This window comes from Sinocyclocheilus rhinocerous, unplaced genomic scaffold (assembly GCF_001515625.1).
Source record: "Sinocyclocheilus rhinocerous isolate Xijiao unplaced genomic scaffold, SAMN03320098_v1.1 scaffold303, whole genome shotgun sequence".
NCBI lineage: Eukaryota > Metazoa > Chordata > Actinopteri > Cypriniformes > Cyprinidae > Sinocyclocheilus > Sinocyclocheilus rhinocerous.
Genome location: NW_015656152.1, coordinates 211,254 through 237,899, shown reverse-complemented (window position 1 = coordinate 237,899; position 26,646 = coordinate 211,254). Strand labels below are relative to the sequence as shown.

Here is a 26,646-nt window from a genome sequence, read left to right as displayed (position 1 = left end):
TTTAATGGGTCATTTTTCAGAGTTATTGTCTATTGGGTAGTGCATGTGCTGCAGACATGTTGAGCTTCAGTGCTCATTAGGGAGACTCAGGTTTGTGTCTCCTCTTTGTCCCCTTTCCATTGTTTCTATTAATAAAAAAGGCCCAAAATAACATAAAATAAAATGTCAATGTCCTTCTTATCCTCTCTTCTCAGGATTTGTCTGCTATTTGATGTGGGAGAGAGACTGCGGTCGTCTTTGCGACAGGTTCGTCTTTGCCCTTCATGAAGAAAGTGAGCAGTTCTCCTTTTCCTTTTACATAGATGGGTCCTCTTCTGACGAAACGGAAGCCATACTCCTTCAGGATGTTATAGCAGTCCTCCACCACCTGGGGAGCACCAGCACCAGAAGAACAGATGTCTGTATCACTCACAAAAAGAATTGCAAGCTATGAACTCAGAATTGTGATATAAAACTTGAAATTCTGAGAAGAAAAGTCTGAATTGTGAGATATAAACTGGCAATTGCAGAAAAAGTCAGAATTGTGAGATAAAAGGTCGCATTACTTTTTAAAAAAATTCTGTGACAAACTAAAACATCAGAATTGCATGATGTAAACTCAGAATTCAGAGAAAAAAATAAAAGAAATGTGAGATGTAAACTTAGAATTCTGAGAAAAAATGTTAGATGTGTGGAAAACATGCAAATATTTGTCATTTATAAATTGAAATGACTGATAGTTGAGCTGCACTAGAGAAGGCAACGAGTGTTATCACTATGTCGGAGACACGCTAGTTTTCCCAAGGCAGACGAACTTAGAGTGGTTACAATCCTCCGGGTTTAAATCGCGCTCAAATTGATTTGATTTTGACGCAATATTTACACTGAAGCTCGCAGGCGGCTATGGTAAGGGGTATGACATTTCCCGACCAGGCGCCGAGTGCTGCCAATCACAGCACACACTGGCCCAGCTAACCAATCACAGCACATTTCGTATTTCAGAAGTATTTCGTATTTCGCCTTCATTTGATACAGGAACTATTCAAGCTGTTCATGTCAGACTGGGGAGAGAGGTGTTGTAATAATGTAAAATATGTGGAAAATAATGTGTTTTTCGAACAACCTAGTATGAGAGCCTGTTCTAGTACACCCCTAAAACAAAATCAAGACTTTGTAAAAGAGCATAATAGGATCCCTTTAAGATAATTTTTTTTTGCCATATTGGCCAGTTATTTTTTAAATAACTTTTTTATTACCTAAAACTTACTTTTAAAAATAAAATAAAAACTTCTAAAAAAAAAATGAAGCTTTTATCACCTGTATGTTACCCATAACCCCAGTGGACTCCATACGACTGGCCACATTTACAGTGTTTCCCCAAATATCGAAATGAGGTTTGCGAGCGCCAATCACTCCAGCTAACACACCCCCCTTATTCAGACCTGACAATAAAACACACACAAACAGCATGGTCACAATACCATAAATATAACACATACTCAACTCTATTATTATATCAGCAGAAGTAACATGGGTCTGTAGTTCAGTCAGACGCTTGCTGACCTATGCGCAGCATGAAGTTATTGAATGACTGTTTGTTTAGGTTTCCAAGTGTGACTTCCATAGCCAGTGCAAAGTCTGCCAAATCAGCAAAGTGTTGCCAGCGCTCCAAGATGGACTGATCCTCTGTCTGTATAACACACAAATCATCATCATCATCATCAGTAACACAGTCTATATTAGTGTATTATAAGCTCTAGTTTGTGTTGTGTAGCTGACCTTGCGGTCGGCGTATCTGTTAGTGTTGCTCTCCGGCGTCACGCCTGATGCAGCCATGTATGTGCTGCCAATGGTCTTGATCTTCGTAATGTGGCGAAACTCTGTGCGATCCAGAAGCTACTCGGAATCAAAAAACACATCATATGATATTAAAGAGAACTTCTGCTGAACAAATAATGACATATACAAGAAATAAAGGACAAGAGACACTCACACTGTCAAAGTCAGAGATGATCTCATTCAGGATTCGGAGGCATTATATCCCTCCATTGTTTATACTCTCCTCCGTATAAAAGTCAGAGAAGTTGGGAATAGAGGCGAACATCACACCAATCTCATCATAAGACTGACTGTAAAGTTCCTGCAATAGACAAATAAAAATCAATGTGCACATTTATTAATGACTAAACTAATATAAAGATTACTCTGACAGGAATATAGAGAAAAGGTAATTATAACTTTTTATCTTATAATTGCAATTCTGAAAAGCCTGTGGATTGTAAGATATAAAATCGCAATTGCAAGAAAAAAAGTCAGAATTGTGAGATAAAAAGTTGCAATGACCTTTTTCATTTATTATTCCGTGGCCGAAACAAAAAAGTCTGAATTGCAAGGAAAAAAGCCAAAATTGCGAGATTTAAACTTTGATTTAAGAGAAAAAACGTAAAAAATGCGAGATGTACACAAAAGTCAGAAGCATGGGATATAAGAAAAGTTATAAACTGATATAAACTTGCAATAAATAAAACAGAATTACAATATGTAAACTTAGAATTCAGAGAAAAAGAGTCAAAATTACGAGATGGACATTTTGAATTTCGAGAAAAAGGTTCAAATTACGAGATGTAAACTCAAAATTTCTAGAAAAAAAGGCAGAATTGCGAGATTTAAGATAAGTTTTAAACAGATATAAACTCACAATTCTGAGGAATAAGGTTAAAATTGTTATTCCGTGGCAGAAACTAGCTTCTATACATACCTCATCTCTCTTCTTTGAGCCCAGGAAGTGTTTGGCCACGTGTTCAGGAAGCATGTTAGTGACCAGCGCCTCGTTGTATGTTCTCATTTCATACACTTTCTCCTTCTGATCATGAACCTCAAACTTCCACAGAAACAGTTTATGCGACTATCTTTCCACCTGAGAGAGGAACAAAATACAGAATTAACATGCTAATATTTGTGAAAAACAGAGGAAAGGAAATAAGTTTTTAAGAGTTTTTAAGCTATTGTTGGACATACGTAACATGCAAAATAGTAGAAACTCATCATCATGATGATAATCATCATGGTCAGCAGATATCTGGTGGGAACCACTGAATAACTGAAGAGTCAGAAAATAATGAAAAACAATTTCAAGTGTCAGACAATGTTTTTGAGTGGTTTGAAGCACAACTTAACCTTGCATTTTAATCATTAAACACACAATCCAATTTAACTGGGTGAAAAATAATATAAATAAGTCATGACATGTCATGTCAAAGTCAATGTCAAAAAAAAATATTAATCAAAACTGTTTGCTGATCATAATCAGAAATGTTTCTTGAGCAGCAAACCAGCATATTAGAATGTGATTTCTGAAGGATCATGTGACACTGAAGACTGGAGTAATGATGCTTGCATCACAAAAATAAATTGCATTTTAAAATACATTCAAATAGACAACAGTTATTTTAAATTGTAATAATATTTTACATTATGTTTTTACTGTATTTTGATCACTTTTCAAACATATCGTCTGGACTCAAACTCAAGCTTGTCTCACCTGTAGTCCAGGTAGCGAATGAAATCATAGATGTCGTAAATGTACATCCAGCTGTGGATGTTTACAGCACCTGTTGCTATGGTAACCAACAGCATGAGCGCCACCTTGACCACATGGCTGAGCTGTACGAGCATGACGGTTGCCACGAGTGACAGCACTGATATGTATCCGTAGTGTAGGGCTGCACGATAAATCAAAATGGAATCGAGTTTGCGATTCGACAGAAGCTGCGATTGTCATGCGTATCTTTCAGTGAAGCACGGTTCTGTGATCAGCAGTAAATCTCCATCCAAAGGCCAGAGGGCGCTCTTGCGCTGAAACTCCAAATACGCCTCGCTGAAGAAACCCAGGAAATGCCTGGAAATGCCAATGCGCATGACAATCGCATTCGATTAATCGTGCAGCCCTACCATAGTGTTTGGGGTTCTCGGCACATCCGCCGTCACCCAGTGACTCGAGCGTCACGCCGGATGTGGAGTTCAGCAGCACAAGAGGGGGCTGAACACAGCTCAGCTGAAGAAAAAGGACAAGGACAAGACTTCTGTTTGCGAGGTTCATGGCACTGAATCTTTAAAAGTCTGATTTTACAAAATTATACATGAAAAATGCAATAGTCAAGCTGCATGACGTCATACAAACATGCCAGAACAAAGAATGATTTACACAGTCAGTAATAATAATTTGGAAAGAGGTGAAATGTGCCTTATCTCACCATATCAGCCACCTCAGCCATGGTCAGAACAAATGTGGCAGCCATGGCCCAAGTGTTACGAGCCCAACGTGTGCGGTCGATCCACTGCGAGAATGACACCAGCCTCCGGGGGAAGACCTGATAAACGCACATCACAATGTTACACAGACAGTCTCTCTCTCATAGCGTTGTAATTGTTAACTAAAATTAAAATGATTAGAAATAGTTTTTCATTCATTGAAGTAAAGCTAAAATGGTAGCACTTTATTTTACAGTCCTGTTCCGCATGTACATACTATGTACTTATTATAGCAATTACAATAACTGGGTAATAACAAGGTGCTAACCCTGAACCTACCCCTAAACCTAAACTTAACCCATGTTACCTTATGCTACCCGGTACTTTCTTGGGTAAGTACACTGCAAGTACACGTACTGTAAAATAAAGTGTAGCCGCTAAAATACAATAAAAGTATAAAATATACTAATTCTAAATATTAATAAATACTATAATTGTATATCAATAAAATACTAAACATATAAAATACTAAAATATACTAAGAAATACACTAAGTAATGAATAAAATATATGAAAATATATAAAATACTAAAATAACATTGCTCTCTCATGACGATAAAAATTAGGTGAATCACATGACAAACTTTTAAGGGCAAATCTGGCTAATACTTAACCCCAAAATAAAAAGGAAAATAAATATAATTTATATTTAATATAAATAATAATAAATGAATTACATGTTTAAATGAAGTCTATTTTTAGAATATTAATTAATAAAGCACATTACTGTAATTTGAAGACCAACAGCCAGGGTCACATAATTCACAATCAGCCTGTGAGAAATCAAGCAGACATGTGACAACATTACACAAGAGAAGTGTCAATATCAATAAAATGTCAATAAAAATAATCCATTTATCATGTTGTATTAGTGACGAGTTATTTATGATCTTCATTCACTGTGGATCGATGAGCATTTCCATGGCTGAGGTAAATATCAGAACGACACAACAGCTGAACGCAACGCCCGTCTGTCTCTCCTTCTCTGCCGAATAACGAGACTCCAGATCAGAGTCCTCAAACCTCAGAGACAGAGTCGACATCTTCTTCTCCAGACTGAGAGAGAGACAGTGATGTGAGACAGGGGCAAAAAGACAAAATCACTGGGTTCAAATAAGAATAAACTGTCATTACGTCTCCTCTGTCTCTCTCTCCAGTAGAGCTTTATTCAGCAAGTGGTTCAGATGCTCGTCCTCCATCCCTTCATCGGTCATATTAGCCAACTGCAGCCGCTGAGAAACCACACAAAGGTCAAAGGTCAAGATGGCTAGATAGATGGACAGACATACATACAAACGGACAGACCGACAGACAGACAGATGGATAGACAGAACGATAGATAGATATTGAGACAGTCAGACAGACAGATAGACAGACAGACGTATAGATAGATAGATAGATAGAAAATTAGATCATAGATAGATAGATAGATAGATAGATAGATATTGAGACAGACAGACAGACGGATAGACAGAACGATAGAACGAACGATAGATAGATAGATAGATAGATAGATAATATTGAGACAGTCAGACAGACAGACAGACGGATAGATAGATAAATAGATAGATAGATATTGAGACAGCCAGACAGACAGCCAGCCAGACAGATAGATAGATAGATAGATATTGAGACAGCCAGCCAGACAGACAGACAGACAGACAGACAGACAGATAGATAGATAGATAGATAGATAGATAGATATTGAGACAGCCAGACAGATAGATAGATAGCCAGACAGACAGATAGATAGATAGATAGATAGCAAGATATTGAGACAGTCAGACAGACAGACAGATGGATAGACAGAACGATAGAACGATAGATAGAACAATAGAACGATAGAACGATAGATAGATAGATAGATAGATAAATAGATATTGAGACAGTCAGACAGACAGACAGATGGATAGACAGAACGATAGAACGATAGATAGAACAATAGAACGATAGAACGATAGATAGATAGATAGATAGATAGATAGATATTGAGACAGTCAGACAGACAGACAGATAGATAGACAGATAGACAGACAGATCTCACCTGTGTTTCTGACTCCTCAGGTATGTTCTTTACTGATGTGTAGCTGCTGCTGGGTTTTGTGGTGTTGATCACCTGAAGAAAGTTTCAGATGAGTTATAGATGAGAACAGCAGATCAGAGTATAAGAATGACGGCGATGGTACGCACTGTGCCGTTGGTTACTCCGTTTGTTTTGGGAGTGTCCTTAGACACCAGCACCAGGTACGTGTCGATGCCTTTCTCCAGAAGATACTCGCAGCGCTCTCCTCCACTGCCCTCCTCCAGCTCTTTCTCCAGAAGATACTCACAGCGCTCTCCTCCACTGCCCTCCTCCAGCTCAAATTCACCAAGCAAACAGTCCTTCGTGCTCTGAGAGATGTGCACACGCCTGCAGACACAGCAGAATGAGAGTCACCTGCTCTGTAATGCACAAACACATCTACTCGACAAGAAAATAATGGTTTAAATTCAGATTGTAGTTGATCTCACCCCGGGATTCCTCCTGACTCCATCTTGTTTGCCACGGTTACATCAGTGGACCAGACATCAAACTGCCTAGATATTGAGACAGTCAGACAGACAGACAGACAGACAGACAGATAGATAGATAGATAGATAGCAAGATATTGAGACAGTCAGACAGACAGACAGATGGATAGACAGAACGATAGATAGAACAATAGAACGATAGATAGATAGATAGATAGATATTGAGACAGTCAGACAGACAGACAGATAGATAGACAGATAGACAGACAGATCTCACCTGTGTTTCTGACTCCTCAGGTATGTTCTTTACTGATGTGTAGCTGCTGCTGGGTTTTGTGGTGTTGATCACCTGAAGAAAGTTTCAGATGAGTTATAGATGAGAACAGCAGATCAGAGTATAAGAATGACGGCGATGGTACGCACTGTGCCGTTGGTTACTCCGTTTGTTTTGGGAGTGTCCTTAGACACCAGCACCAGGTACGTGTCGATGCCTTTCTCCAGAAGATACTCGCAGCGCTCTCCTCCACTGCCCTCCTCCAGCTCAAATTCATCATAGTGTTTCTGCAGATAAAGCTTCTTTCAGTCCCCATTTACTGTAGACAATGCCTCTCCCACTTTGGTAAGCCCCACCCAGTGGGTGTGTGCTTTAGATAAAGTTATTATAGATATAACTGAATACAATTAATTCTGTCAGCACTGAATTACTATGCACTATATACTGTATGTGTGTGTGTATAAAATGTATTCATTCATATAAATTTTCATTATTATATAATTATATTACTCTACAATTGGATCCCTCGAACCATAAAGAACAGAGGGTGCAGCAGAGCTCAAAACCTCTACACTTTTAGAGATTATTGTGAAAGTACAGCACTAAACTAATGAAGTGCCCTCTTATTATTCATAGTTCAACAAATTCATCATAGTGTTTCTGCAGATAAAGCTTCTTTCAGTCCCCATTTACTGTAGACAATGCCTCTCCCACTTTGGTAAGCCCCACCCAGTGGGTGTGTGCTTTAGATAAAGTTTATTAATGATAAAACCCCTCCCATATGGCATGTCCTGTAAAAAAAGCTCCACCCAGTGATTGGGTACTGCAGGTAAAGCCCCTCCCAGTGGGCGTGTACTTACGAGATGGCCTCCACCATAGACAGGCCCATCATAATGGAGCAGACCGCGTGATCTTCACGGTAATCTGGCAAACCGCAGATACAGTAATAACAGTCTCCCAGAATCTTGATCCTCAGCTGGTGGTGTTGCTGTTAAAGCATACAGCCAGATAAGAGTGAAAATTACATTGTTTCTTGTATACTTAGTACTGGTGTTTATGTGCACATTTGTACCATGCAAATTCCCTATAACATATGAATTTGTACTATTTATGACCATTTCTTTACAAGGTGGACGTACATAAATATGTAAAATGTGTGCGTTGCCTGTTTTTACTCACTGCTGCTAGTTTGTCAAAGCGAGCAAAGAGCTCGTTGAGTAATTTGACAAGTTCTTTCGGAGTCACGGCAGACGACAGCTGTGTAAAACCTACGATGTCTGCGAAAAGGATACTGCAGAGAGAGTAGAGATGTTAGATCAATATTTCCATCTGTTTGAAGAGTTTGAAGCCTTGTTGAAGGCAACATGAAATGACAACCTGTAATGTGAATGAAACATGAAAAATGCTAAGGTTTATTAGAAGACACTCATTTTTTGCCATCAACTGGTGTAATGCTGTAAATACAGGAAGGTTTACACTCAAAAACATTTGTATGTATTTGATTTGCATATAAAATGTCCATCTATTTAGGTTTTATAACATAAAGTTTTAACATGAAATAAACGTAATGTGAGGCATATTTTTTAGTCATACATAAACTGAGGTAAGAAAGGTAAAAAAAAGTATGATTTCTGCATTTAAAAAAAAAAATCAAGTCATATTTTATTATTAACTATTTGCATGTATTTGATTATATTTAAATCATCATATTTTCAAAATGCATTTATTAAAATTGCTTAGAATCAGCACAAATCTGTTTATTGTGAAAACAATTAAATGGATTCAGTTAACAAGTATGAACATGGTTAAAATATGGCTAGGAACAAGCAATATACAGTTAGTAAAAATCAGGTTTACTAAAGCAAAAAACATAAAACAATTTTGTTACTTGAAGTAAAATAAAATGTAAAAAAACAACAACTTAAACTTATTTTATTTCAGCTGGTTGCTACATATATCATTTTCTTTTAGTTTATCTTGATGAACTAAAATAACTAAAACGGATTAAAAATCAATTAAAAATAAATAAATAATTTAATTAATTAATTAAAAATACAAAATAAATTACTAAAACGTTAACAAAAAACAAAAAACAAATTAAAAATATTAATAACAACTATAATAGCATTCTATATATTAGCACTATTACAGAAATCTTATCTGTTTCTTACATTTATTTATGACTGACAAATATGCAAATATATCCTGAACGAGTCAATGGACAAATATGAGTGAATCTTTTGGTAAAACAGATTCAAAAGAATCACTGGGTGAATCAAAATCAAGATGCGCTTAATAATAAATGAAGACAGGATAACAATCGTGGAGTGACCATGAGTGGAGGACAGTTACCTGACGTTTTCGTGGCGGTACATGTACATGGTGTTGAACTGCTGAGCATCTGATTTCTGATTGGCTCCTTTCTTCATGCCCTGAAGCATCTCATCTGCTATGTGCTTCGGCAAGATGGACAACAGCAACTCCTCCTATACATACACAAAAACATATATATCGACAAATATGTATCTACAAGGTTGTGATTGATTATGCACTTTTATTATCAATATGATAACAAATAAAGAGTTGCAATGTCTTAGTTCATGATTATTAATTAGATAGAGTGGACTCTGCTAGATTCAAATGAATCACTCTAGTTCACCAACAGAAGAGTGATGTGGGATTTCGGGAGTTTGACTGCAGGGCGCATTTGTCTCTTGCTGCCGTTGCCATAGTGAGTTAAACCTGTCAGCTGCGCTGTGATTGGCTGGATGCACTCAACTCCCAGAAGCCCCCACTGCTGCTATAGCATTCTGGGATTGATAGGGTCTCTGGAGACCATGTGACAACATGAGCAGGAAGGACAGAAAGAGATGCTGACAGTAAACCAATGTACAGATAGATTGGTGTTAGCGATTAAGGGTTCAATTAACACTTAATAGCAAACACTGTTAGTCCCTAATATGGCACATGTTGTCAACATAAATGGGGTAAGATGTCACATGTGAACCTGCCATTAAATTGCAGAATGTAAACAGTAAAATAATGATGAAACAAAGCAATTCATAAGCAAAATGTAAAAGGTGGCATACAAAAGGTAGCATAGTTGAGACAACCATCCCATCTGTCAGCTGATTTCACCGTAAAACAATGTGGTGCTTTTAGCAATTCTGTTTGTTTGAGCAGACCAACACAGCAAAATTGATGGATGGCATAGGTTTGGGGTGTGTTTTGGGAGTGTTTTGAAAAATTGTTTCAAAATAGTTCATATGTTTGCAATTTTAAAAAGTTTGCAGTTCAGTTTTGTGACGCTAGTGGGGCTGAAATGCCATCTAGAGGAGTGGAGTCGCTCCTTTTTTCTCATTTTCCAAAGAATCACACATACACATACATCACAAAATCCTCCTTTGAGACATACATCATGCTGTAAAATGCACATTGGTTTGTCAGTCAGGGTTAATATAGTTAACTAAAACTTTTTTCATTACTTAAAATAAAATAAATGTTAATTCAAATAAAATGTGAAATTTTTTTAAAAGCATTTTACTTCAGCTAGTTTTCCAAGGCAATATTTCTCTTTTTGATTTAGTTTAATTTGTACTAAAATAATAAAAAAACTAAACTGAAATAAAATAAATAAAAAAGATATATAGACATATTAAAAAAACTAAAAAAAAAAAAACGTAAAAAAAACCCCCAATAGTTTAATAAATATACAAGTCTTTATTTAGCTCTTAAATGATTCAGTAAATATATAAACCTTTATGCTGTTAAATATATAATTTTATAAATATATAGTCTTAATGCAGCGATTAAATAAACAACTTAATATATACATCTTATGCAGCTGTTAAATAAATAATTTATTATATAAGTCTTTATGCAGCTCTTAAAATAATTAATACATATATAAGTCTTCATGTAGCTCTTAAATTCATTTTGTAAATATATAAGTCTTCAATCATACAGCTGTTCAATAATTTAATAAATATATGTCTTAATACAGCTGTTAAATAATTGAATAAATATAAGTCTTTATGCAACTGTTAAATAAATAATTTAATAAATATAAAAGTCTTCATGCAGCTGAGTATTACAGAATAATATTAAACGATTTAATAGCTGCATAAAGACTTATATAATTATTAAATAAGTCTTTATGCAGCTCTTAAATAAGTCATTTAATGAATACATAAGTCTTTGTGCAGATCTTAAATAAATTAAGTAAATAAATATACCAGTCTTTATGCGGATCCTAAATAGCAAATAAATGTTACTTTTTGGGTGAACTAACCCTTAATAATAATGTCTGTATTGCACTTTAGTGAGATATTTTTTTTATGTATAAAACAGATCTTAAAACTAGTGCATACTGTGTGACCAACATAAAATAATGTGTGATGGCAAATTTGGACTCTTGGGTCTTTAGTGTCGCTGCTGTCACAATAACAGCAGCCTGGGGACTGACTTCATTACTGCAATAAGTGTGACAACAGAACACAACCTACTCTGTGTGTGTGTGTGTGTGAGTGTGTACAAGCAGAGGTGTAAAGTATTGGAGTAAATGTACTTAGTTACTGTACTTGAGTATCTTTTTGGGTACTTTGTAGTTGTACTGAGTATCAAAGATATTAGCAACTTTTACTCTTTACTCCACTACATTTGAAATGAGTGTTGCAGTTACACATTACATTTTGCATGGACCTAGCTTTTTCTGCGGCAGTTTATTTCTTCTACAAAAGACGTGATACTGCCAGCTACAGGTCACTGAAAGTACTGCGTTTTGTCCTTACTCACCCAAACTTGTCAACAAGGAACAGAACCGGTACAAAATGTAGAGCAGAATATCCGACGCCAGCCCGCCTGCCGCCACCGCGAGCGTCTTCAGTTTATCCTGAGAGTAAACGACCGCGCACATGACATAACCGTTAAAGAGAGCTGCGAACACGATCAGCACCAGTAAGGTTTCCTGCCGCAGAAAATACGTCTGATAAACTTTCTCGAGAGACTCCGGTGTAAACGTCTCCGCCACGGTAACCGGACCGTCCTGAGTCCCGTTCACCGACATACTGAAGCTCTAGTGAAGTTTGACGTGTAATACTGCTATCTGTTGACGATCCGTCACGGTTGTCGCTGGGGTTTGAGTAGAAACGCACCGGAGAGATTCAGTCTGTCATTCCTTAACGATCCCCGGCTCCGTTTCCATGACAAACACATCTCGAACTGCTCTTCCACATCCTTAAAATGCAACAATAACAGAAGAGAAACAAAGCAAACTGAAGTTAAAATATTCGAAAAATGTCGTTCAATTGTCCATATAGGCCTATCTTGTCAGCAATCGTCATAAGCTACTAAAAATAATTAATAAAAGCACATATAACCACATAAATTGGGTTACAAGTTAATTACTCAACGCGCTATTTTCAGCTGACACAAAGTGCGCGATAAAAAGTTGAGTTAGCGAAAAAGTAGCGTTCGGGTCAGCAGGTAACTATAGCAACAATACACTCCTTGCGCGATTTATTTTAAAGGGGTCATATGATGCTTTTTAAAAGATCATTATTTTGTGTATTTGGTGTGACAGAATATGTTGACATGCTTTAATGTTCAAAAAACACATTATTTTTCAAATACTGTACATTATATAGGTCCTCTATGCCCCGTCTCTCTCAAACACCTTGTTTTCTACAAAGTCCCTCCTTCCGACAAGCCAGTCTGGTCTGATTGGCCAGCTGACCCAGTGCATTGTGATTGATTGTGTCTTACCTGATTCAAGTGGAAACTTGATTTGTTAGGTTACCACTGTAATTGTGGCAAAAGACTAACATTTCCTGTTAATATAAGCCAAAATAGCTCTTAAATTAAAACTGTCAGAAATTAACTGAATATTACCTGAAAGTTACAATTATTCCTTCCATTAAAGTCAGACATTCCATCTTGTAGGTTTGGTAAACAATCCATATGTCACTGAAGGCTTTCTAAGAATCTCTCTCTCTCTCTCTCTCTCTGCCAGTGTTGCTGTAACCAAACCCAACTATTTCCAGGTTGCTACAGTGTGTTCTCTTGAGAATACAAACCTCATACCTGAGGGAACTACAGAAATATGTTGTCGCACTTAGTTTTCCATTCTATAATATGTTGTAATGATTAAGGCAACTGTTTACGTTCATTTAATATATGTTCATTCCTGTTTGTTTACAGTGTTTCAATATTCAAGAACATTCATGTTCCAAAAGCAGCAGTAGTATTATAAAGGTATATTTTTCATTGTATTTCATGCCTATTCCTCAATGTATTAGTCATTTCCATGCTGGTGGTCTGCTCCCACTGGTTGCCTTTTTATCATTGCGGGACTCCACATACTTTACAGGTATGTTTCTATGTGTGTGCGTCAGGTCTTCAGGAAGCAGAAGAAAAAGAAAGCGCCAGCCCCAGACGGTGTTTCATCAGCCTGTCTGAAATCCTGTGCTGACCAGCTGGCCCACATCTTTTTACAGATCTTCAACAGATTACTGGAGCTGTGTGAAGTCCCTGCCTGCTTCAAACACTCCACCATCATCCCCATCCCAAAGAAACCCAAAATCACAGGACTTAATGACTACGGACCTGTTGCTTTAACGTCTGTGAAGTCTTTTGAAAGACTGGTGTTGGCTTATCTGAAGGTCATCACTGGACCCTTGCTGATTCAGGTTGCTGGGCACCACCATCTCTCAGGACCTGAAGTGGGACAGTCACATTGACTCCAATGTGGAAAAGGCCCAGCAGAGCTTGTACTTCCTTCGCCAGCTGAGGAAGTTCAACCTGCCACAAGAGCTGCTGATACAGTTCTACTTGGCCGTCATTGAATCCGTCCTCTGCACTTCTATAACTGTCTGGTTCAGCTCAGCTTGCAAATCAGCAAGCGGATTGTCCGGACAGCTGAGCGAATCACTGGCACAACCCTCCCTTCTCGATAGACAACAGCTAGTGAGAATTGGTAAATTCACATCCAACACCCGCACCATCAGTACTGGCGCTCCTCAGGGCTGTGTGCTCTCCCCACTGCTCTTCTCCCTGTACACCAACGACTGTACCTCTACTGACCCCTCTGTCAAACTCCTGAAGTTTGCGGACAACACTACAGTCCATAGGAAAAGTTTCTTCCCTCAGGCCATCTACCTCATGAACAGTTAAATGTTCTCCCCACTGTGCAATAAAACATGTGCAATACCCAACTGTCTATACTTATATTTATTATACATAGGTTAGTGACTTAATATATCTTACCACATTCCCTTGCATAATTTGTCTATAGCACTGTACATACAATATACTGTTTACTCTTTGTCTATTGTGTATTGTTTTTACATATTTATTTTTACTCATTTATTTATTTATTTATTGTTATCTGTGTCTTGTCACTTATCAACCTGTCTGTGTACGGGAAGCTTCTGTCACCAAGAAAAATTCCTTGTGTGTGTGTAAGCACACTTGGCAATAAATCTCTTTCTGATTCTTACAATAGGTATGTAAATAGAGCTGTTTTGTTTTCATGGAAACATGCTTTATTCCCAAATTATTTTCAAGATCTGAGGTAAATGATCCATTGTCGTTTTCAGTTTGGCTAATAAGGTCACGCATGATTTTAACTCACATTAGACCCTTTAACATCGCGGCTGGTCAGCAGTCTTAAACACAAGAATTTAGTTTCAGTTTATAAATACAGTCTGGAAAAGGAATGGAAAGAGGACAAGAAAATGCAGGCTGTTTAATATAGATAGTGGATAATATCCTAATTTCTAAGCATGATAATAATTTATGATAACGATGAGACTGAAGTGATTGTTTTAGCAATTTTAGTACCTGTAAAATATTAAACAAATACATTTATTAGGAGGACCAAACATACTTGTGCTTTCTGAAAATGAAATATTTCATGCATTATAATTAGGCTAGTACAACATTTGTTCATGATAAATGAAACAGAGAGGACATTATGTTCAAATTCATTAAACGTGTCTGTATATTTTATGTTTTTATTTATTTTATCACAGGTGATCGCAGAAGATCACAGATACAAATGTTCCTTCCTCCATATTTGAGACATAGGATAACGCACAACTTTAGAATATCCCAAAGGGTTTAGAATAAAAATAATCAGCTAGAATTGCGTATAAAGTACATTCAGAATGTTTGACCAATTCAACATCTTAAATGAGTCATAATAGAAAAACATTCACACATAATAGCCTATCTGTGAACAGGATGCACAATCAATATCATTTTTCTTAGAATCAAGTCCAGTCGTCTCATAAACATTTCACAGAAATAGAATAAAATAAATGATCATATGAATCAGTAGAGTGGCTTCTAATGAAATCTAAATTGAAAACATTCATTGTGTCATTGCCATGCACCTTTGCAAGTAGCCGACGTTTAACTCTACAGATGCTTGCATTTTACAGACATGAGGTTTTGTTCGAGGAGCTGGGATTATTTTACTTTAGACAAAAAACTAAAAAATTATATTAAGATATCATTGTCACAAAAATCGTTACATCTGGAGGCTTTTGTTGTATTTTTCTGAATTTCAGTAGATGATTTTAAGATCACTTCAATGCCCGCTGATGACACTGTTTTGTGGTTAATGACTCAAACCAAAGTTCATTGACTGTCGCCCACAGGCGGATTCCGTGCGGAACTCCAGCGGCCTCTGCCGGTCAGAGCGGGTAGTGCGGCACGCTGATGTGCTGGTGGAACGCGCCGTGGTGCGCTCCGTACGTGGACGCACCGCTCAGACCCGTGCACAGCGGCTCATGGTTGCTCAGGACCGTGGACAGATATTTGGCCTCTTCCGTGAGTCTTTTCACCTCTTTCCTGAGCGCTGCGTTTTCCTTCTCCAAATTTTCACTCTCCTGCAGCACGAACAGAAAATAAAATACATTTAATAAGCTCCTGAAGTCAGATTTAATGTGATAATGTACATTTTCTGAAGAATATGTAAGCACATTATACATTCTGCAGGACATGAATTTGGAGTTTTGTCCTTTAGATGTCCTTAAAGTTACAACAAACTCAATACAATAACCCAATAATCATGGATTGCATTAATGTCTACTGCACTTGTGGGCTTTTCATAATCCTGGGTTAGTAATTAATCCTGGGTATTGAGTAGGCTATTTGTTAACCGTTTACGTTCCTATTTTACATATTTATGAGGTCAGTGATTGGCGGAACAGCCAAGCAGCCTAGTTTAATAACTACTTATCCAATTGTGAAAATATTTGTCATAACTCTTTGATATTTTCATTTAACTTTCAGACTCTGAAAGATAAAAGCGTGTGAAATAGTCTGTGACTGTACAGAGCATATGAATAATTAATGAGTTGAGAACTGTTTGGTTTATGATTGGTTGATGATCTGTTGCCTAATCAACTCACCCTGTACATTTGTAAAGCCGTTGACGTTCTTCTTTACATATTTGTGAAGTCATTAACGACAAATGGGTCAAACAGGCAGGCAACCTATTTTAATAACTGCTTATCCAATTGTGAAAATGCTTGTCATAGCATTTTATTCTTTCTTTCAGACAGACGCTGAAACAAAACAAAGCGTGTGGAATTTTCTGTGACGGTACAGAGCATATGAATAATTTATGAGGTAAGCACTGTTTGGTTTATGATTGGTTGCCTGTACTTTTGTAAATCTGGTACTGTTCTTATTTACATATTTATGAGGTTAGTAAAGTTTGTTTGATTGAACAGGCATGCAACCTATTTTAATAACTGCTTATCCAGTTGTTAAAAAAAACTTTTTTCAGAAGCTGAAACATAATAAAGCCTGTTACTGTATTGTTACTGTCAAAGCTTATGAATAATTAATGAGGTTGCTTGCTACTGATTGGTTGTCTGTTTCTAAACCTCTCAACTCAAAGGTTTATCATTGTATGTAAAATATTTATAAAATGCTCATTTTTAAACAAAGCGTGTGGAATTTTCTGTGACGGTACAGAGCATATGAATAATTTATGAGGTAAGCACTGTTTGGTTTATGATTGGTTGCCTGTACTTTTGTAAATCTGGTACTGTTCTTATTTACATATTTATGAGGTTAGTAAAGTTTGTTTGATTGAACGGGCATGCAACCTATTTTAATAACTGCTTATCCAGTTGTTAAAAAAAACTTTTTTCAGAAGCTGAAACATAATACAGCCTGTTACTGTATTGTTACTGTCAAAGCTTATGAATAATTAATGAGGTTGCTTGCTACTGATTGGTTGTCTGTTTCTAAACCTCTCAACTGTTAACCTAAGGTTTATCATTGTATGTAAAATATTTATAAAATGCTCATTTTTATTTGTATTGCACTTTTCACAATGCATATTGTTTCAAAACAGCTTAACATAAAATAATACCTCACAAACCCAATGGAACCCCCCAAGATAGAAGGAAGAATCCAGGACTCATCTGCATTGTCCTCTGACAGGCACATATCAGCATAAATGTCCACAGGTGAAATTTTAACTACCCACATGTCAGATAATAATGGGTTAGAAATAGACGAGAGCGTGTATATGCTTATTGGCCAGTATTTTTAGGTACTCTAGGGGGTCATGATGGTTCCCGCTCAGCGACGTCACCAACCTGTAGCTCGACTAGCCGCTCCGCTGCCTTCCAGTCACTCTAGGGTAAAACCCCTCTGACAAGCGTCATTCAACTTTATCTGCCCACGGCCCATAGCGACACCTTACCAGAAATGACAGCTGAACACTCCCCTAGACGGCCCACGTTTCTCAGGCAGGCCTCAACCAAAAAACACGCCATGAGAAGACACTACAGGAAACGTGTCATACGGAGGGAAATTTCAGCTTCCTGTTTATCAAGCATAGCGGCGAAGAGCGAAACCACATACTACACTGAGTCTCCCTTACCCAGAATGGGTACATTTTCAACTTTGGACTTGTGTTTTTGTTTGTCAGGAGCAGATTATGAATTTATTATTATTTCATATCATTGGATTATTATAATTAATTTTAAATTAGATTCAAATAATCTGTAATATGGATAATAACACTGAGTGCATTTACTTGAGCACTGAAAAGAATTTGTTGTAGAAACAATTTTCACGCAGAAATTGTTAGTAAATTTCACAATTAACTATAAAAAATGTAACACTGAATTAAAAGTGAAATTTTGAAGCAGAAAGATTAAAATAATACTTTCTTATTAAACATACTCGAAAGATATTTATTTACTTTTAAATTTATAAACTTTTACAAATATTTTTTTACAGTGTGTAATAATGCAGCTCATTTTAAAAACCTGAAAGTGTAAGAAAACCAGATTTATTGAGACTTTTTTTGTTAATTGGAATAAAGCTGAAATAAAATAAAATATAAATATTATATTTTATTTCAATAAAATTTAAAATATAAATAAAAACAACTTAAATAAAAAAAATAGAGAAATGTTGTCTTGGCATTTAAATCAATAAATAAAGCTAAATAGAAATATTGAAAGAAAAATAACGATCAATAAAACAAATAGACTAAAACTTAAATTAAAATAAAAACGGAAGTACAAAAATAAAAGCTAATTCAAAATGTTAATAAATACTATAATAATACCTGATGCACACATTACATAAGCCATGCTTCAGCCATGACCTTTACTTGAGAAAAGTTCAGATGTTTACACATCTGGATATTACAGGATATTAAGCATCATCAGTGTAAACACTCTCAATATTCATATCTGCTGATGTGTGACCTATATGTGCATTTCTCAAAAACTGTGCAACCTCAAAATCGAAATGATATGCGGTTCCTGGTAAGTGGTATGTGCCTGTCAGGACAGCATCTCCCACTCTGCGTTTAACCGGTTGAGTTCAGGGGAACTCGCATGAGGTCAGTGTGTGTGTGTGTGTGTGTGTTATCAGATCACTGATGCTGAGAACTGCAGCGGGGGCTGTCAGGACTGAGTCTGACACCAGGTCAACTAACTAATCAAACCTCTCTCTTCCTGAGAGAAAACGACTTATCAGTTTCCTTTGACATTTGAGTGTTTTCTGTAAATCAGACCAGATCTCATTCTCAAGCAGAATCCATTCAGTAGATTCACTCCAATCACTAGTATAAACTCTCAGAAAAAAGGTAGGCTACAAAGCTGTCAGGGAGGCGGTACACTAAGGTACAAAAGCTAAAACCTTATTTACCCCTAATTGGTACATATTTACAGGAGTGCTAAGAGATCATGGATTATTTTTCGTTCTTGTTTTCTCGTGATCATGACTTAATTTTCTCGTGATCTCGACATAACAAAAGTTGTTATCTCTGTTTTCATGACTTAATTTTCTCGTGATCTCGACAATAAAAGTTGTTTTCTCGTTATCACGACTTAATTTTCTCGTGATCTTGAAATAACAAAAGTTGTTTTCTCGTTATCACGACTTAATTTTCTTCTGATCTCGACATAACAAAAGTTGTTTTCACGACTTAATTTTCTTGTGATCTCGACATAAAAGTTGTTTTCTCGTTTTCGTGACTTAATTTTTCTCGTGATCTTGAAATAACAAAAGTTGTTTTCTCGTTTTCGTGACTTAATTTTTCTCGTGATCTTGAAATAACAAAAGTTGTTTTCTCGTTATCACAACTTAATTTTTCTTGTGATCTCAACATGACATAAAAGTTGTTTTCTTGTTATCACGACTTAATTTTTCTCATTTCACAACAATTTTCTTGTGATCTCGACATAACAAAAGTTGTTTGCTCGTTTTCACGACTTAATTTTCTCGTGATCTCGACATAACAAAAGTTGTTTTCTCGTTTTCACGACTTAATTTTTCTCATTTCACAACTTAATTTTCTTGTGATCTCGACATAACAAAAGTTGTTTTCACGACTTAATTTTCTCGTGATCTCGACATAACAAAAGTTTTCTCGTTTTCACGACTAAATTTTTCTCATTTCACAACTTAATTTTCTTGTGATCTCGACATAACAAAAGTTGTTTTCTCGTTTTCGTGACTTAATTTTTCTTGTGATCTCGACATAAAAGTTGTTTTCTCATTTTCACAACTTAATTTTCTCGTGATCTTGACATAACAAAAGTTGTTTTCTCGTTTTCATGACTTAATTTTCTTGTGATCTTGACATAACAAAAGTTGTTTTCTCATTTTCATGACTTAATTTTTCTCGTGATCTCGACATAACAAAAGTTGTTTTCTCGTTTTCACGACTTAATTTTTCTCATTTCACAACTTAATTTTCTTGTGATCTCGACATAACAAAAGTTGTTTTCACGACTTAATTTTTCTCGTGATCTCGACATAACAAAAGTTGTTTTCTCATTTTCAAGACAATTTTCTCGTGATCTTGACATAACAAAAGTTGTTTTCTCGTTTTCACAACTTAATTTTTCTCATTTTCACGACTTAATTTTCTCGTGATCTCGACAATAAAAGTTTTCTCATTTTCACAACTTAATTTTCTCGTGATCTTGAAATAACAAAAGTTGTTTGCTCATTTTCACGACTTAATTTTCTTGTGATCTCGACATAACAAAAGTTGTTTTCACGACTTAATTTTCTCGTGATCTTGAAATAACAAAAGTTGTTTTCTCGTTATCACGACTTAATTTTCTTCTGATCTCGATGTAACAAAAGTTGTTTTCTCATTTTCACGACTTAATTTTCTCGTGATCTCGACATATCAAAAGTTGTTTTCTCATTTTCACGACTTAATTTTCTCGTGATCTTGACAATAAAAGTTGTTTTCTCGTTATCGCGACTTAATTTTCTTGTGATCTCGACATAACAAAAGTTGTTTTCACAACTTAATTTTCTCGTGATCTCGACATAACAAAAGTTTTCTCATTTTCACGACTTAATTTTCTCGTGATCTTGAAATAACAAAAGTTGTTTGCTCGTTTTCACGACTTAATTTTCTTGTGATCTCGATGTAACAAAAGTTGTTTTCTCATTTTCACGACTTAATTTTCTTGTGATCTTGACAATAAAAGTTGTTTTTTCATTTTCATGGCTTAATTTTCTTGTGATCTCGATTGTTTGATTTTTAAAACACAATGCGTCATGAGTCTACTGTTGCTATAGTAACGAATGCAACTTTCTGATCGACAGATAAACCATGCGCTCTTATAATGTATGTTGTGGATACTGGATACTATAGCAAATTTTGCTTTGCTTAGTAATAACGTCTACAATAAATAAACATAGACTAATCAATCACTGTTGTTTTTTTTTCCAGAGACAGTGTGCTAAACATTTTGTTTGTGTAATTAACATGTTTAAATGGTCAAAGCATTCAACACCGCAAACACAGGTGGAGCGCCTGCAGAAGGATGCAGAGAACTATTCTAAAATCTTTTAAAGCTGCTTGGATTCAACTCACTTTATTTTCCTTTCATTTTAAATAAAATTATATATAATTTGTTTGTAATTTTTATTAGTCACGTAGGATATGCTGTGACTGAAGCTTGGGATGTTTGAAAAGAGTGTTTATGTGTGAGTGTGTGTGTGTGTGTGGTTTCCTACAAAGAAATGTAGAACATACAAAAGATTACAACACTGTATAACATCACTGAATTAAATTAGCCTATACATATTTTTGCATATATAAATCACATTTTTTATCAGTATACATTTAATTATTAACAATAAAGATAAAAAAAAAGGACAAAGATGCACATTCCAAATACATCATTGAAGCGCGTCCTACATAAACACAACATCCCTGCTTATTAACTAACAATCATGTACTTCATAGATGCACAAATAAAATAAAGATATAGCCTAGGTGCAAACAGAATACTATACAGTGACGTCAACCTTGGTTTTAATAAGCAGTTAGTTTATCACACGGAACGCTATTGCAGTGGTAAAACTGTGATGAGTTATGCACCTAGCAAGAACTTAACAACAACAGATACACAAAATAATCATATTGATTCAAGCATTTAATATTTATGACTTAATTAAATGTCAGTAATGAACAATACTGCACAAATTATAGCAATCACGAAGAAGGTCTTATTCTTTCCCAAACATACAGTAAGGTGCATATACAGTATACAACACCCCAGTTATACCAACAACACCATCAGTTATATTCAGGGGCCGGTTGCATAAACTGCTTAGACTAGTCTTAAAAAGTTAGCCATCTAATTTGTTTTCTTCTAGACTGGTCATAACTGTTTAAAGTCAGTTACAAAAACGTAGATTGGCCTAATATTAATCAGAAAAGTGAGACTGATTAACTCTTGGCTAACTGCTAGTTGGTCAAACTAGTTCTTAAGACACAATCTTAAGTGGCTATGTTTATGCAACCGGCCCCAAATCTATACTGCCACCCGTTGGCACAGTTGTGTAACTTAGAGAACAACTTTTGTTATGTCGAGATCACGAGCAAATTAAGTTGTGATAACGAGAAAACAACTTTTGAGATGTCGAGATCACAAGAAAATAAAGTCATGATAACGAGAAAACAACTTTTGTTACATCGAGATCACAAGATAATTAAGTCGTGATTACGAGAAAACAAGGAAGAAACATTTTAATAATCCATGGCCTCTTAGGACTTCCGTACATATTAGTACCTTAAAGCCCAAAGTACAATTCGATTTTTAGCGTATGCGCACAGTCAAACACGCAGCCTTTCAAAGTTTACTCCATTTAATATCTTAAGATATTCATGCAATTTCATGAAAAGAGCCCTCGCCAAATGCGCACTAGAAAGATTCACCTTTGTTCAGTGTCTGCGCTTTTTCTCTCCATAGGTTATGAGCGATAAAAATGTCTTTGTACTTGTTTAAACTAGAGTTGCGGGTATCTTTCAATCTCCTCACGTAAGCACTCGTCAACGCGGACATCTACTGTTATTGTCACCTTCAGCAGTTTGTTGTTGCTCTTGTTTTGTCTTTTACTCTTTATTTTCCAACTGTAAACAACGGCCCGGGCCAGTGTGTTGCCACCTTGTGGGCAAACTAATTAGTGCAAAAAAATTCAAAGCGCATGTGCTAGCTGTGCGTATATTGTAGAAAAATAGGGCTGAACGTGTACAATATGTATGGAAGGCCGACTTGGCCAAAAGTCTTTAAACAAAACACTGTTCGTTCGTGTTAACATGCCAATTTTGAATGCGTTTCTTTTTTATGTGTAGACACAGATATTCTGACTGTGCAAAGGTGTTAGTTTTCGCCTTACAATGCACAGTTGTACCGTGTTTCACCTAAGTATACATATTAGTACCTAAAGTGTACATATTAGTACCTTTTGAAACGGTACCGCCTCAGTTTTCTACTTTTGTCTGTGAGTGTAGAAGCCTTTTGTATTTAAAGGTGTAGTTCACTCAAAAATTTAAATTCACCCTCATGTTGTTCCAAATCTGTTTGATTTTTCAGTGCAACACAAAAGGAGAAATTTTGAAGAATCACATGCAACAGCCATAGCTGACTCTGAAAGCGACAAAAAACAGCATAAAAATTGTGCATCATGTTTGAAACCTATAGACCTTAGTCCTTAGTCAGGATATGCCATATTTATATATACATACAGGAATGAAAACAAGGCTGTGAGGGATAAGAGTACAGTTTATTCTTTTAATTTATTATTCGGTTTATTTTTTTTTAATCTCATGTTTTCATATACTCATTTTCAAACCGTGTTTGATGTCTCACAGGTCTCATCACTGAACGTGACATGCAAAATTTGAATTTGTGGAAACTTGAATGAACATATCTTGTTTTGTGTTCCAGACAGTCATGCTGGTTTGGAAAGACATGAAAGTGAGTAAGGAACTTTAATTTTTGGTTGAACTATCCCTTTAAATCAATCATACACTCTCAAAAATAATGGTTCTTTATTGGCATTGATGGTTCCATGAAGAAACATTAACATCCATGGAACCTTTCAAATGCACAAAAGGTTCTTTAAAGTCCAAAAAGTTCTTCAGATTATAAAAATGTTCTTCACACTGAGAAACAAATGGTTCTTTGGGGAATCAAAAATGGTTCTTCTATGGCATCGCTTTGAAAACCCCCTTTTTAATCTTTATTTTTAAGAGTGTAGGATCTATTCTTCTAGCTGATGTAAAGTTGAGCAGTACTGCAGTGGGTCTGTTCTGTTAAGAGTCCCTGAAACAGCATGTGCAGCGATCAGAGGAGTGAAAGGACATGAGTAATACCAGAGGGAAACACCCATATAACACAGATGCTGAATGAAAGTGATAGAGGGTTTTGGCTTTGACTAAGAGCCAAATGCGATCCAAACGGTTTGACGACTGTTAGACAGGCGTGTGCTCGAGCTCCGAGCGCAGGAATTGAATGCACGAATGCAAAGCATTGCATTTCTGTAAGAACAGTCATGCAGATTTGAGGACTGTTGTTGTTGTTTTCTTGATAGATTATAGAGAATTTACTAGGTGCACGGCCACTCGTTTCAGCTGAGCGTTTCACCCACGCGATGTAATTAATGCCAGAATCTGAAGCAAACAAGACCAGAGCCACAACAAGTGTGAAGCACGACAGAAGCCATGACGCATCACCACATGGTCAGTAAAGCTTCATGTAAATACAGTCAAGAGTCAATCAGCAACACGCCTGTAACACAGCTGGATGCTCTGATGCTGGACGCTCTTCTCTTCTTGAATTTGTCTTCATTTTATTCTCATGTTTCTTAAACTGTTTGCTTGTTTTTAATAAAAATTTACTAAGTCGTTTTAGGGTCTGTCTGTACCTTCTGATTGTTCCTAAGTCACAGTTTGCAGCACTAAACAATGCAAATTCATGGACTGTTTGTTTTGTCGCAGGTTAATTAGAACGTCACTGTGTATCAGGTATGTTATGGATGATGTTTCTGGATGAAGTTCTCACCAGGTGCAGATTGTCGGCTTTCAGCGTTTGTCTCATTCGGCTCTTCTGCGCCGCGATGCGGTTCTTCTCTCTCCTCATCACCTTCCTTACGTCATCCGTCGAACCCTGAAAACCAGCACGCAGGAGTTCATCAGCACAAAATGTACGTCAGCACAAAACCTTGACATGCATTTGCAACACATTTTACTAGATGTTCTCTCAGATCAAGTCTTTTTGTCAGACTAGAACACTTTTGAAGAGGTTTTCTGATCAAGATGTAGAGGATAAGGATAACAATGTTCTCCATTAAACGATTCTGTAGCAGAGATGTTTTTTCATTATTCTAGAAGTTTAAAGAACAAGACTGTGGTTGAAAGCCTCCTCCATGACTGCATGTTTATCACATGTTGTGGCAGACAGGTGTGACATTTTCAAAGACAGAGGGCAATCTTTTCCCACAGCAGCCCCTGAGCTCTGACGTCCTTTACTGAACCCACAAGATTCAGTGTCAGAGTGACTTTTTCCACATGACAAAATCCCCACAATAAGAGACCCTCCAGAAGTGTGTGAATGTCTATGACTAGCTCAGTTTCAGGTGAATTCAGGGAAACATCTGCTGTCGGACACAGACGTATAGAGCTGAGCTGCTTCATGATAACACCAGATTCATCTATGAAGCATTTAGCAGCAGTTTACAGACATTATACACTTCTCTAGTATTTGCCATGAATCAACTGGTATTTTGGTTATCTTTAGCAGATGTATGAAGTCAGTTCTCCTGAACTTCACACATGTGTCACAATACTTAATTTTGAACCTATATATCAAACTGCTTGAAAAGTATCTTTCTTCAAAATAAATGGTACTTGTTTTGATATTTTGCTGATGCATCGACATTCACGTGTGGCTTAAGTGTCCAAACACTCTTTGTGGCCATTGCTTGTAGATGTATGATGCATGTAAAGAAACTAAAGGAGGATTTGCACAGTTGCTATGTCTGAATCATGTTCTCTCAGTGATAAACATCTCTCTCGTCCGGCGAGGTTGGAGAGGATGTAGTGGCCGTTGAAGTAAGATCACCTTCAGCTCGTATGGCCTCGTGCCATCTTAACGGCAGTTTCACAATCACTAACATTTGTCAGACTCTCTCACAGCACGATGCTGTGTGCAGCTCTATAGTTAGAGTCACTTACTCAACGCTAAAGCTGATTACCTTCATAAATATTGAAATAGTATGTGAACGGTTCAGTCTGAAGGTTAAAATCACCACCAGCCTCATGACTTCCTCTCAGCAGAATCATAACCATTCATACACACACATGTGCAAATCTACATAGTCACATGCACACATACTCACTCACAGACAGTGTTGGAAATGCATGTGAAATCTACAGTAAAATAAGTGGATTTAGGTGTCTAGATGTCATTCATAATGTCATATTTAACTTAATGTTAATTTTGTATGTTATATTCCATCTGGTTAGATGCATGTTGCATCATGTGTTTCAACATAGATTAATTGAGTTAAATTCAATTTAATATAAATAAAGAAGCAGGCATGAAGCAAAATATAGCATTTTATCAGATAATTCATTTTGTATTAAAAATTATGTTTTTATCATTTATTTTATTTATATATTTTTTTTTTAATTTAAATATTATATTTTGATTAAATGTAAATATATAATATAATTAAAATGTTTATATATTTTTTTTAAAAATTGCATATAT

General features: G+C 36.3%; 1 protein-coding gene and 1 pseudogene across 1 annotated transcript in view; both read right to left on the bottom strand.

The window, feature by feature from the left end:
• LOC107719397 (adenylate cyclase type 3-like) lies at positions 1-12,140 on the bottom strand (annotated as a pseudogene).
• A 2,941-nt stretch (positions 12,141-15,081) lies between these two features.
• Positions 15,082-26,646, bottom strand: part of batf (basic leucine zipper transcription factor, ATF-like) — a 12,059-nt gene continuing 494 nt past the window's right edge. Inside the window, exons 2-3 of the mRNA XM_016526839.1 lie at positions 24,937-25,041; positions 15,082-15,966 (exon numbers count right to left, since the gene is read on the bottom strand). Of these exons, the coding sequence (XP_016382325.1) occupies positions 15,772-15,966; positions 24,937-25,041 (300 nt within the window). The 3' untranslated portion in view covers positions 15,082-15,771. The remainder of the gene's footprint in view (positions 15,967-24,936; positions 25,042-26,646) is intronic.